This window comes from Fundulus heteroclitus, chromosome 13 (assembly GCF_011125445.2).
Source record: "Fundulus heteroclitus isolate FHET01 chromosome 13, MU-UCD_Fhet_4.1, whole genome shotgun sequence".
In the NCBI taxonomy this organism is placed as follows: domain Eukaryota; kingdom Metazoa; phylum Chordata; class Actinopteri; order Cyprinodontiformes; family Fundulidae; genus Fundulus; species Fundulus heteroclitus.
In genome coordinates, this window is record NC_046373.1 from 3,405,156 (window position 1) to 3,418,984 (window position 13,829).

General features: G+C 38.1%; 1 protein-coding gene across 7 annotated transcripts in view; it reads left to right on the plus strand.

The window, feature by feature from the left end:
- The window catches only part of prkcaa (protein kinase C, alpha, a), a 173,527-nt gene extending 164,940 nt beyond the window's left edge, over nucleotides 1-8,587 (plus strand). For 4 of the 7 annotated variants that reach the window (XM_036144901.1, XM_021322381.2, XM_036144902.1 and 1 more), the window contains one exon: nucleotides 6,785-8,587. In XM_036144901.1, the coding sequence (XP_036000794.1) occupies nucleotides 6,785-6,952 (168 nt within the window). In that variant the 3' untranslated portion in view covers nucleotides 6,953-8,587. The remainder of the gene's footprint in view (nucleotides 1-6,784) is intronic. The other 3 variants (XM_036144903.1, XM_036144904.1, XM_012874165.3) reach the window with 1 other exon arrangement.
- The last annotated feature ends 5,242 nt before the right edge of the window (nucleotides 8,588-13,829 follow it).

The window sequence follows — 13,829 nt, forward strand, 5'->3', positions numbered from 1 at the left end:
GGTAACGAACATAGCTTGTAAGTAAACATCGGCAAAATCAAGGGTTATGTGTTTGGAATTCAAAATCTGGTCTATTTCTGGGGCGAACAGTTCACTTGATTCCTAAATGTTTTTACACCCACTTGTGCATGTTGAATTGTCTTTATGGTTCGAATGAAAGAAAAACGGAAACAAAGTAGGTCAGATCGAGAGCTGCTGAATCATAGTCAATGAAAACAAGGCCAACAAATAAATGGGAGGACTTAGTCATTACACAAAAGACTTGGAGCAGTTTCCAAGAAATGAATGTGCATGGCACACGGTACTTGGTCACTCATACACAGTTACACATAGCAATTTATAAAAATATAGATACGTTCTAACTCGCCGTAGCTAAAAGAAAAATAAGACCACGAGACAAACACATTGGCAAAAGTGTGCCTACTCTTCCTCTTGGAGGATCTGTTTAATTAAAATAAATATATGTGTTCTGCATTTGTTTTTTAGGTTTTATATTTCAATTTGCTATATATTTGCTTTGAATTTAACAATTAAAGTAAGATTGACTGATGTTCATGATGTTTAAAGGTGAAGAAGAAAATATTCTGATGGAGCAAGAATAAAAAAGTGTGTGGGACAGAAACTTCCACATACTCAGGTGTACTGTGAGCCACGCGGACTCTCCACTGGCATTTTACCCTTCACAGTTGAAGTTACCAATTGCCTACATTTCTTATGACAAATACCTACCGTATTTTTCCCGACTATAAGGCACACTTAAAATCCTTAAATTTTCTCAAAAATCGATGGTGCGCCTTATGTATGATTAACGTTGTGCTTACTAACCGATATTATGTTGCACAATGCGCTCAAAAATCTGTTCAAATGTGTAAGTACGACTTTGGTAAGCAACAAAGCCGCTCCTCTCAATGGATATTCGAAGCATTGCCATACATTGGCTTGCCCGGAGTCACAGCGACATGTGTCCAGGGGAAGTTGGAATCAAACCCACATCTTTCAGATTGCAAGAAGACTACTCCACCCACTGAGTCACAGTCACCCCAGGACTTCATGTATGCTGCTCAGAAAGTGTTGTAAGTGAGTCTTTCCAGTTGCTCCCTTATTCAGGGGTCACCACAGCAACTACTACATCCAAATTAAACTGGATGCCCCTCCTGACCCCTGGTGCCTCGCTTCAAATACGCAGACTTTTGTAAGGGCAGTACATGAAAGCAGTACCAGTGCATTAGGTTTGTAGAAAGCTTATAATGCAGAGTTATTTATGTCAGAGAGCAAATCTTTCTAAAATACAAAGCAGAAATGCTATAGTGTGATGGGTGTTGGAAATGTTAGGGGTTGAAAATGTTTCCCTATATGAAGTTTTACATGTGGAGAGATGAATCTCTTTAATAGAAACACATTTTCAAAAAACCCTGGAGAAATTCACCCATTAAGCACATTTTTACACATTACTTTATATTTCAGTTGAGTCCTAGTGTAGTCGTAAATAATAATCAAGCGTTTCAGCTATGTTTTGTTTTAGCTTTTAAATTAGGCGATTCAGAATAAATATTTGATCATTTTAAGTACAAACAGCTACACACCTTTACTATTATAGATAAAATTCATGTCACTCAAAATACTCTTGCTTCTTATTCAGTTGTTCTTTCGCTTTGAAAGAAAAAGGTCGAGGAGAGCTTTGCATAATACTGGCTTCAAGGGGAGAGAAGTAGGTTTTTAAGGGATAGGGATAAAGTCTGCGTGTGTCTATTTGTGTCTCGACATAACCCTAATGGATGCGTAGACTTATTTATGTTCCTAAGTAGCAGTGTGAGTTCTTTTAACGTAGTTGAGTGCAGAGGCGTGCACATCTGTACGTCTTGCAAAGAGAGAGGGAGGGGAATTATAGATAGAGAGAAAGTAGGTCAAAAAAAAGCTCATGTAGGACACTGTGTCACGGAGTGTATGTGTAGATGTTTCAACAGCATGCTAACCAGAGTTCACCCACCGCAGACTGAATCACTGCCTAATGGGCCATTTGTACTTTTTCAAGATGTTCAAATTTATCTTTCTATACAAACATGGTCTCCTTTTCTTTTTGTTGAAATTGTCATTTGACATGCATTTATTCTATCAGAGCAGCTTCCATGAAAAATCTAGATATTTCTGCCACACCAAGAGAAAATGGCATTTTGTTCTGTTTGTAGAAATAAAAGACAGCTGTTTTAGTAAATTAAGGGTGCTCGTCAAGTAGTGCAACAGACTCACTGCTGTCAGTTATGCGGCTGAAGCTTCATCCCACATATGCTTTGTGTACACAGCGGCAGCGGTATGGCCCCAGAGCTCTGTCCAGATGTCACAAGGAGTAACTGCTTTGGGATACAGAAAGGGACATTTTGGTGCTGGAGATTGTCGTCAGAGGTCAAATTTAAAAGTGTGTTGCTTCGCTTGAGTGATGACTGGTTCGTGATGGATAGAAGAAGACAAGTGTACAAAGAGACCCAGCAGTTGAAGGATGCTTGCGATTACCCGTCAGGTGTGTGCCGTGCAAGGGAAGAGAGGACATTCAGGGGCCAAATGCACTAATGTGTGTGCACGTTGAGCCACATTTTATTTTCATCTCGCGGCATCGGCCCTGCTGTCTATCCTCCACGACAGGGTGGCACTGGCTCTGGGCAAATGTCACCTGATGGTGGCAACGGTCACAGTCAAAAAGCTTGCACGCAAACACAATCCTCGTGGACACATCTGTGGCCTCGAGTTTTTCCTCTTCAGCTGTGCTCGGCTCTATTAAATCATCTGTCGAGCTCTGTCTCGTCCATCCAATACAAAAGTGGAAGGGAAGTAAAAATAGAGCGATCGGCACCTTTACTAACAGGGACACCTCAAGACGCAGATAATGAGACACCAAAAGACACTGGTGCACTAAAGAACATAAATACAGGACACATTCACCAAAATCGATGTCTGTGAATGTACTGCAAGACATCAATTACCAAGATCAGTTAGTCATGAGTTAGTCATGCAAGGTCACATTTTGTTGTGGGCTGAAACTGCCCAAACATTATTAAAACTGACTGGAGGGAGCTTAAAGCCAAGGACGTGCATATCTCTAAACTAACTAAGGTCTCTTTCCTCTACAAAACTGTAATTCTCATGTAAGGAATTGATGTCCATATATACTAAACATTAAATACACAGAGTTTTCCGTCAGTCTCCGGCTTTAATTCCATGCATATTTAATTATTTTATACGCAAGTTGTGAATGTATATCTAAGCACAACACATGGCACGATACCACGCTTAATCTTGGGTTTAGTCTGGCGCAGTACAGATCATGCTTGGTCAGCAAGAGGACGACAATAGGTTTGGCATAACTTCACATATTGCATGATGTACTGTAGTTAATGACCACAAAGACCACCTGAATCTGCTATGTTGCCTTTTTTGAGTTGTTTTTCTTCTGAGAATGCAAGTTAACAATGTTTCCTCCGTCATCACGTTGGATGCTGATTGAAACTTTCTTTGAATTCTGAAGCTAACTCGGAGCTGCCCTCCACTGACTATATTACCTGATAACAATGCAAACTCAAAGGCGATAGCTACAACTATTACTCCTCCCAGCCAGTAGGTGGAGCACATGCACTCGCCCACTCTCTTTCCAACTTTCAACTGTAATGTTTGCCAGCTGGCTGCCAGGTCCAGTAGCATTGTCATAAGCGTAGGGCGACTGTGGCTGGATATTTTTGGCATTTTAAATTAATTGTAAAATGTTTTGCCACAGCTCTGTAATTTAGACTGATGTTTTAATACTGATCAGACAGAATGGCTAAAAAGACAACAGGACATTCTGACAATAGACCAAAATGGATGGCATTAATTGTTGAATCTAGAGCAGAATTAATTTTGGATTCACTCTTTACAGTTTTACTTTTTAAAATCAAATCTGGTTACAGCTAACTGCTCACATAACCTTAGTACATGGAGGTATGTTGTTGTCTCTTTGCTGTCTTTATTGAAAATGGAGTGCAACAGAAATCAGAGGAATGTACATGGGGGAGTGAGCGGAAAAAGAGAAGCCTGTGCACAAATCCACTTATTATCCTCATTAGAGTCCTCCTACTCATGGGGCTCATCTACGCTGTTGCACACATTTAGCATAATCATACAGAAACACACACATACACGTAATAAGCATTTGGCATCTGACTTGACTCAGGAGCAACTCCTCTGCAATTGTGTTGGTATCTTTAAAGCCATTTCTTGAAGCTCCAACACAAGTGCCTCTGCATAAATGATGGTGGATGGCAGCCAAAATCTTTTTACACTGAATACATTATGGTGTCCAAAATTAATATGCTTCTTGTTACTTGTTCTCGTTTATTTTAAAACCGGAAAAGGGGATAAGATCATACCTTCTCAAGACAACAACAAAGATGAAAAAAATAGTTCTGGTTCCCTGACTACCTCACATATTCACAGTACAATTAGGGGATTTATTGACACCATAAAACATACCCATTAACCTACGGTAATAAAAATAAGCATTGAATCAAAAAAACTATCTAAAAAACTACACATTTGAACTCACTTTCCCATGATGGATCTAAAGAAAACAAGGGGATTAGATCAAGAACATGCCCGCAAGGGTAGTAATGGCCAAATAACCGTTTTACTGGTTTATTGTTCTATTTAGAGCCTACAAGTACACTATGATTACTAAACATGCAAGAACTGTCATGGCTTAGAAATTCTCAGTAGCAATAATGCTCCCACAGAATCCCATTGGAGACTCGTTTATTTCAAGTAGAATTGCTGTTCCACAGCTGCATCATTAGGGGCCTGAATAACGATTGAGAGTGTAATTAGAGTATGTGAGATTCAGATAATGTAACCAGTGGCTTCCTCCTTCATTAGGTGTTAAAAGGTGCAACATATAGTGAATTTTACCTAAACCACGACGATGTCAGTGTAACAAATCTGGGTTGTTCTACTGACTGACACTTCTTTTTAGTTGTCGTTTATTGATCTTTATCTTGTTATATTCCTTAACTAGGACTGTGAATAATGTTTGACTTTGAATATACAATATCTTGACAAAAGCGTTCATATTTTGCACATTTTGTCTTGTTACAACTACAAACTTCCATTTGTTTTATTGAGATTTAGTTCAATAAACCAATACAGAAGTAGCACAAAGTAGTGAGCAGAAAATGAAAAGTGGGTTTTCAATGTATTTTACAAACTTAAAAATGCACCATGCATTTGCCGTACACATACACACTATACAATGCTTTTTACAAATCCCAGAACACTGTTCAGCCACTGGAATATGAAAAGTGTGCAACCACAAACCTGTCGTGAAATCGCCGTTCAGACTAAACTGACAAGCTGGGTGAGGAGACCATTATTCAGAAGCAGCCAAAATATGTAGGAGCTTGATCTTAACTTATTACAATTTAAAATGTTTATGTTGCTGAAATCACAACTCATTTTAATAGCTAATTTTACTCACATTTTATGTTCTCACTGTTTTTGTTTTTGCTTTCTTTGTTTTGTCCACTATGACGTACTGCTGCCAGGTCACCCTTGTAAAAGAGGTCTCGATCTCAGTAGTTATTTTACCTGGTTAAATAAAGCTTTAATTAAAATAAAAATAAAAATAAATAGATCCCTCCTTCAGGTGGGAAAATCGGTTTACAGGACAGGATATTGGGTACCATTACACAAATGAGCTTTAGAGAAGAGTGGCAAGAAAAAAAAAACTGTTGCTAAAAAAAAGGCATTAAAAGTTGCATTTGCTTTACAACACAAGCCATGCAGGTTATGTAGATACAGCTGAAGATGCTCTGGTCTGGTCAAATAAACAAAGAATAATCAACTTTTTTGTCTTTTTGTAATATTGTCTGTGTCACCTGATCAGACTATCCCCACAGGGGTGGCAGCATCATTCTTTGGATGCTTTTCTTCAGCAGGTGCAGGTGGACTGGTCAGAATTGATGGGAAGATGGAGTATATACACCCCGATCTAGGAAAAAGATCAGTTTGTTGCAAAGACATTGGGCTCAATGTCTTTGCAACAAACTGATATTTTGGAGGCTACCAGCAGAAGGCTACCAGCAGGATAATAACATGATAACATGATAACAATTCCGATCTACAGTGAAATTGTTTAGACCAAAGCACTTTGAATTGTTTTAATGGCCCACTCAAAGTCCAGCCCAAAATCCAACTGAGATTTCGTGGCAAAACATGAATGTTGATATTCACAGGTCCACTCTGAATAAGCTTGAGCTATTTTGTAAAGGGAAGAGGGCAAAATGTTCTTTTTAGATATGCACATCTGGTGGATACATACCAAGTGAAAATGCGCCGAACCAAAACATGGTTCTAAAAAGTATTGATTCAGGGGAGCTGATGTACATGCAAATGACGTACATACGGCACTTTTCAGATTTTTGCTTGTCAAAAGATTTTAAAAAGTGCTGCTTTTTGTTGGTTCATACAATAAACTCAAAATATATTGAAATTTGTGGCTGTTACTTCAAAAAATGTGGAAAGGTTCAGGGACGATCAATACTTTTCTAAGCTGCTGTATATACTTATGTGTGTCTTCTGCACGGGGCTGTTTGGTACAATAATCCAACGCTACCAGAGCTGCTCTGAATTGGCGTCGCAAACCGGTAGTTTTCGCTATTTCGCAAACGTTACCTGCCATTCTGCTTTGTTCTGCTTCTGTACTTCTGATTGCTCCGTATCCCTGATATCTAAACGCCTCTCTCCTCTTTGTGCTTCTTTTCTACAGTGTGGCAAAGGCGCCGAAAACTTCGACAAGTTCTTCACACGCACCCAGCCCCAGCTTACACCACCCGACGAGCTGGTTATAGCCAACATTGACCAGGCAGAGTTTGCAGGGTTCTCTTTCATCAACCCTCAGTTCCTACACCCATCTATTGTCAACAGTGTATTATAAGGATGGTAGTATCGCCGATGACCCGCCCTACTCTCTGCCACCTATCTAAACCAACCGTCGACAAATCTGACTAGAGCCTCCAGTCCCACAATTGATCCTAATGTGTTGGTGTTCTTCCTAAGCAGGAGTCTAGGGCATGCAGAGTTACTTTGTACATTTGTTTTTGCCAGTACAGATTATCAACTGAATAGATTAGATTGGTTTTGGTCACCATGAGATATATTTTTCTTTAGTAATCATGAGCCTGCACTGTTGGAGGATGTGTCTCGGTAACCCGGGGGCATTTTAATCAGAGGGGTGCCAAGCTTTATCATTAAATGCCAGTATATGATTTATAGAGTAAGATATGTTTACAAATCTCGGTGGATAAAAATGGTGTCAATAGATCTACAGTGCAATGCGAAATAAGTCATACCCCTTAAACTGTTTCAGACTTTGGTAAATCACAACCACAAACTTAAAAGTAATTTCTTTGTAACTTTATGAGAATGTCCAACACAAACATCGGAAGGGATATTATATGTGGTTTTGACAGTTTTTTTTCTTTTTGTTTTTCTTTCTATTCTTTTTTTACAGATAATAGTCTGAAAGTATGTAGTGAATTTGCAACCCTAGTCTCCATACTACTAGGGTCTTCCCTTTGACTAAGCACTGCCTGTTGGAAGCAGCTTTTGCAGGATTGCCCTGTATTTAGCTTCATCCATCTTCCAATCAACCCTGACCAGCTTCTGTGTTCTGCTGAACAAAGGCATTCCCACAGCACAGTGGTGCCACTACCATGTTTTACTGTGCACACAGCACACAGCATTTCGCATGTAGGCCAAACAAGTTCCGTTATGTTCTCATTTGACAAGCGCATCTTTTTCTGCACATCTCTTGTTTTGACCACTTGCATGTGGCAAACTGTGGACTGGACTTCTGATGGCTTTCTTTAAGCACTTTAAAAATCTTGTCACTCTTTAAAAAAGGCCAGATTTGTGGACTTCACAACTAGTCATTGAAGGAATAGGATGTTTTTGGTTGTGGCAAACTCTTTCCATCTTCAGATGAAGCATTGATCAATGCTTTGTTAGATGTTCAAAGAATGGCTAGAACTTTAGCCTGTCTGCCGTTTCTTGCACTTCATTCTGGTATTCATCCTCAGATCATCCCTAAGAAACATGTGAGGCCCTTTACAGAACAGCTGTATTTAAACAGATTAAATTACTCACAGGTATACTCTATTTACTGATTAGATGAGCTCTGAAGGAAGTTGGTCACACTGGATTGTGGATTGTAGGATTTTTTTCTTTGGTTCTAAAGGGGGCTGGACACAAATGTGTGCCATTCTTGTCTTGGATATACAATCTTAGTGAAATCCAGTTAAGTTTGTGGTTTTAACAGGAGAAAAAGTGCAAAGTTTCCAGGGGTATGCAAACTTTCGTCATGGCACTGTAGCTGATGATTGTTTAGATAATCAGAATACTCATACTCATTGGGCAGTTCAGATGCTATAGCCAAATATGAAGAGCAGTGGTACAGGCATTGAAACAGCACTTGGTTATTCAATGTTTCCTGTATCATGTTTACAGTTTTCTGCTTATTTTCTTTAATGGTGAGGGTATATAATTAAATGTTTTATCTCAATCTTAGCTGATATATATATGATATATATATATGATATATATATATATATATATATATATATATATATATATATATATATATATATATATATATATATATATATATATATATATATATATATATATATATATATATAAATTAACTAAAACAATGAATGGATAGGTGCGCACAGGCATCTTTATAACATTTAGACACGGAAGCTAAAACAATATTATTTGTGTAGCTATTTCCTTCATGTTATTGAACTATAATTCCCTTGTGAATTTTACTTGAGGACAAAGTACATTTTTATTCAGTTTTAAGTATGCACAAATCTCTCATGAAACCCAAATAACTTAGTTAATTTTCAAACACTAGTCACTGTTATATCCCATTTTCCAACACACAACTATGAAAATTCTCACTGACCATAAATATCTTAACAGAAGCTGTGAGGACATTTTCTAAGATCTGGTGTTGTTGTGAATTAACCAGGCAATCTTGTATTACCCCATGTATCCTCTCACACTGTTTGATTTAGAGTCACTTCACTGTGACAAAAACCACTGAATTCAGTTGAAGGCAACATAATTATCGATAACTCGTTCCTGTTGTCCTTGCTTTGATGCTGTAACATATTTAACAACAAATTTGTTTACTTCCCCCTCTTTTTAGCTTAGATTAATATTTTAATGTAACAAAGAATCAGTGTGTACCTTCTTTGTAAATAATTTGTAACCATTTTAAATAAGTATAACAAGTTGCATTTTTTTATACCAACACATACATACATACATACATACATACATTTCTGTTTGTCACCTTATTTGGTGAAGCCAATATCTGTTTGTATGATAGCGTGATTACAGAGAACTTAACCCAGATCAGCTGGATGAAGCTGGAGCTTAAGTACGTTTCGTCAATGCTGACTGCAAGTTTGCCTGGATTGGATGCATTTCTAGTTGTTGGATGTCCTGTTGTGTGTGTGCATGCAGTTTAACGGCAACATTCATGCATGTGATCTCAGTGCTGCATGCTGCAAAGGAGAACCTCGAAAGATCTACAACTTCAAACTGACACCCATGTGCCCGTCCTTTTGTCCCTTTGCCATTTTGTACTTTTAAAACTGCCGTGTTTTGCTACCAGACTCTTTCAAGGGCAAAAAGGGGCCAGCCGCTGTCTTTCGTACTGAAAAGGCGTTAGTCCATATCAGCTTTGCATGTTTCATACCAACTTAGGCAACCATGGATTCAATTTTCCATTTCCCATAACCTACACCTTGTCCACACTTACTGTGGTTTTCATAGAAGGACCATAAGCTCTTGTTATGTTGGCGTAATTAAGGATCCGAATATTAGTGGAAGTAGGGTTTTACATGAAATCTTAAGAAGAAGAAAATAGCATACAAGTAGGACAAATTACATTTGTGATTTGGACTTATTTTCTGATTCACAATATCCAGAGTTTATCAAAGCACTTAACTATAAAGAGAGGTTAACAGGTACACAATGGTTAAATACATAATTACCAAAAAGGTTGGTCTCTCAACATGAAATAGAAGTAAATTGGGGCAATATTTTGACATGAGTGCAAAATGGAGGTACTAAAGGAATAAATTCACTTGGAAGCACTTGTTAAAGATTTTAAAGAAAACATTTTAATGAAAAGAATTACCCCTTCTGATTTTGAAGGAAGTATTTAAATAGATTTAATAGATTTATAACTGTAGCGCTATACTTTTATTAGGGGAAAAATGGGGTGACCTTTTTCTGTAATCATTTAAAACTATTCCTTTTTCGTGTTTTTTTTTTGTATGTTCAGTTTATTTTAAGCCATACTAAGATAATACTGTTTAGTACTCGCGTATCTCTTTCAAAGATATACATTTAGCTCGTTAGCCGGTTTGATCAATGTGGCAGATCCTTACTGTAAAGAACAATCTCAAAATAGAAGATCTCAAACCACTCAGGCACTTCGGTGAAATAAATGTTGGGTCGTTTAATTGGATTGGAAAGCACTGGGAAAACAATGACGTTGCCAAAATACTGAATAATACTGATACTTAGAGGCTGATCAGTGTGGAAAGGTATGTTTCTTACAGCTTATAGATTTAAGTAGATGACATCAATAGTGTATAGAGTGAGGATGCTGAAATAATGCTTCTGGGTATAGGTAGGGAGGTCCTTGCATTTACAATCTTTATAAACATACACGTTATAACCCCTGCTTGTGTTTGGCTGCCTCTAAGGTTGTTTATCAGTGAATGGAACAATGAATCCAAAATCTGTGTGTAGTTTGGGCATACAAAGACTGCTCACAACCAGAATATGGGTCCTCAAATATGCCCCCCCTCATCTGCTGTTTACATTTTACCTTCATTGGTTTACTTCTCCATCTTATTGCTCAAAGGACACATCGGATACTGATGAAAACACGTTACTTGTGTTTTCCTTCTTCTGCAACCTTTTTGCATGTGCCAAAAACATGAAGAGTACCAGAACCCAACTACATAGCATGCAGCAGTACAGGAGCAGTCACAGCATCTGAACTCACCACAAAACGCAGAGTTGCATGTTGCCATTGGGATGGGAATGCTTGACGTGTCAGTGCAAATAACAGTGCCAGTCAGTTTGCAGCTTGCGTCCTCGTCTATACCCGAGCAGCGGCGTGTCAAAACAGCAGGAAGCAAATCAGCGTGTAAAATGTTTTAATTTTAGCCTCCACAGTGGGTTACAGTGAAATAAGATCCAATATTCATTGTACATACTGTCTCTGCCTAACTTGCACCCTTGTATGTGACTGTGTCCTGTCTTAGTAGTCTAGCTTCATCCCTTTAATGAAACGTCTGTCTGACTGTGTTTTCACTCTAAGTCGCAGACATTGAGGGCATAACAATAGCTGATCCTCTTTCCTTGTGTGCCTTCCCCAGCTTGTAAAGACAGCATATTTAGCGTTTATGTCCTGATTTTATGTCTTTTATTCAGTTTTGCTCCGTGATGTTTTATTTTCGTCTTTAATAACTGTTATGGTTCTTAACTTGATCTTTTTTTTATTTACTTTACTCCATGCTTCTTTCATCAGTTTTTCCAATAACTGTGAATCTTTTTTTTTTTTAAAACAATTTATTGATTATAAAAATCTTATTCTTTGTCATTGACCTTTACATTTTAGGGAAAAAAAGCTGTATTTATCCTCTTATGATACGTCTGCTTCCATTACCTTTACCTCCCTGTGCCTACCACTGAATGAATAATACAATTAGTTAGTTAATAAATGCCTCAGCAATGCGAAATGATGGCGTATTTGAATGAGGAGTAACCAGGTGATGTGATGCCAACTGATGCTGATGTTCGAATCAACCCCTGTGCCTCGTCCCAATGATCCACTCCTCCCAAAGTGAACTCAATCCACCCCTTTATCATTAGTTTTCTTCTCTTTTTTCCCCATGAAATCACGGATAGAGAAAACAGTTGATTTCCCTTGTGCAGCCCACTCTGCAGATTCTATTATCAACATTCTTCTTCCATTTTATGAACATTTTACATCATATAGATTATCATTCTGACATTTTGAAACTAATATAGCAAATTTTATTTTACCAGAAATAACCAAGGAACATATGTAATGTGATAATACGTGAAGGATTTGAAAGAGTTTTTTTTTTTTTTTTTGTTTTTTTTTGCAGTCGCCGCTTCTAATTATCCCTTTTTGGTGAATGTTACCTACTGTTTTTCTGCTCTCCTCTGGGAGCTGCAGGGCACAGAATCAGTGATGTTCAAGAATGCCTTATATCTGAACCCACCAACCCGCCCCCCCCCCCCCCATTTCTTCTGTGTTATTTTATAATCACTGCATCCCTGTCCATGTATATAAATAATTTACAGCAGATATCTACAAAAGACTGTAAAAGAACGAACATATTGTATTTTGCAAATTGTGTATGTTTCTTTCCCCGTTGTTTGCCTGAAACCTTTAAAACAAGTCAGAGCTACTTAAACCTTGTAACTGATTGTGTCATTTGTACCTAATGTATGATAATGCAAATAAATAAAAGGCAAAATGAGGTCCATACTTTGGCTGACTTTGTGTGTGTGAGTGTGTGTTTCTGTATTAGATTAAGATACAAATTAGGGTGTTGATCCAAGTTTAATTGTATATTAGATCATATTTGTAAATGTATAGCCATTCCCTAGTCTTGTTCAGTGTAAAGGGACTACAAACACATCTAGAAATTAAAATCTTAACATATTTCTTGTTAAATAGGTCAGGCTAGATAATTGCTGTAACTGAACAGCAATTTTCAAAACTTGCTGTAGTTTCTCTGTTGAATTTAGGTGTGGACCTTCACTGGGCCATTTTAAAAAATGAGTACATCTTGGCCTAAAAACATTGCATTGTAGTTCTGGCGGTGTGTTTCCTCTCCCAGGATTGCCCTGTATTTAACTACGTTCCTCCTGGTAACTGAGGAGAACAGATGGATGTTTCATTATGGGGCTGCTGTTTTAGAGGGATATTCAGATAATAGGGTAAAAGAATTTAACATATATTTTATAAAGTTTGACCCACAAGCCTTTTTTTTTTTCATTACAGAGAGAATGACCTGATCTCGGGGATGGGTAATCGAGTTTCGTTGTGAGGAAATATATTCTCTCAGAAAATCAGTACATTCCAATTTTTTTCCCTCATCAATTACTCAGAGTCAAAGAAAGATAAGTCAGGGTCTTACTAATGGTTTCTATTGATCACTGAACCCTTTTCCACTAATTTTTTCTAACCTTGATGTCTGCACCATTTTGGATGCTCCTTCGTCTTGTTAATATCCTTTTTAAAGCCAACCTGTGAAGGTTCAACCTATCTTACTGGTATCTTTTCAGATGAGGCCATATAATTATAACCTGACTCCGCCAGATAGATTTGCTCCGCATATCCATCTGGAAACCTAGCCTCGTGAGACCATCCTGATCTCGCGAGCTTTCAAGGTTTCACTCGCAGATCAGTCTGGCTACTCTCCGTTAAAGAAAATTTGGAGCCGTTCACCAAACGAACGTCCAATCAGCGTTGGCTTTGAGGCGGGTTGAGGTGTGACGCAACGAGAAGCGCGACAGTTCAGTCTAAAGAACATGGCGGCTTCAGCCGATGAAACTAGCGTTAGCGTGGCTATAGAGCAAGTTTTATCGGAATTACAGAGTATTTCTTTGCTGAGCTAACGAGCCTTTACCTGCAGCAGCAAGAGTAGCTTGGCTTGTGGTTGTGTTTTCGTCGTCGCTCGTAA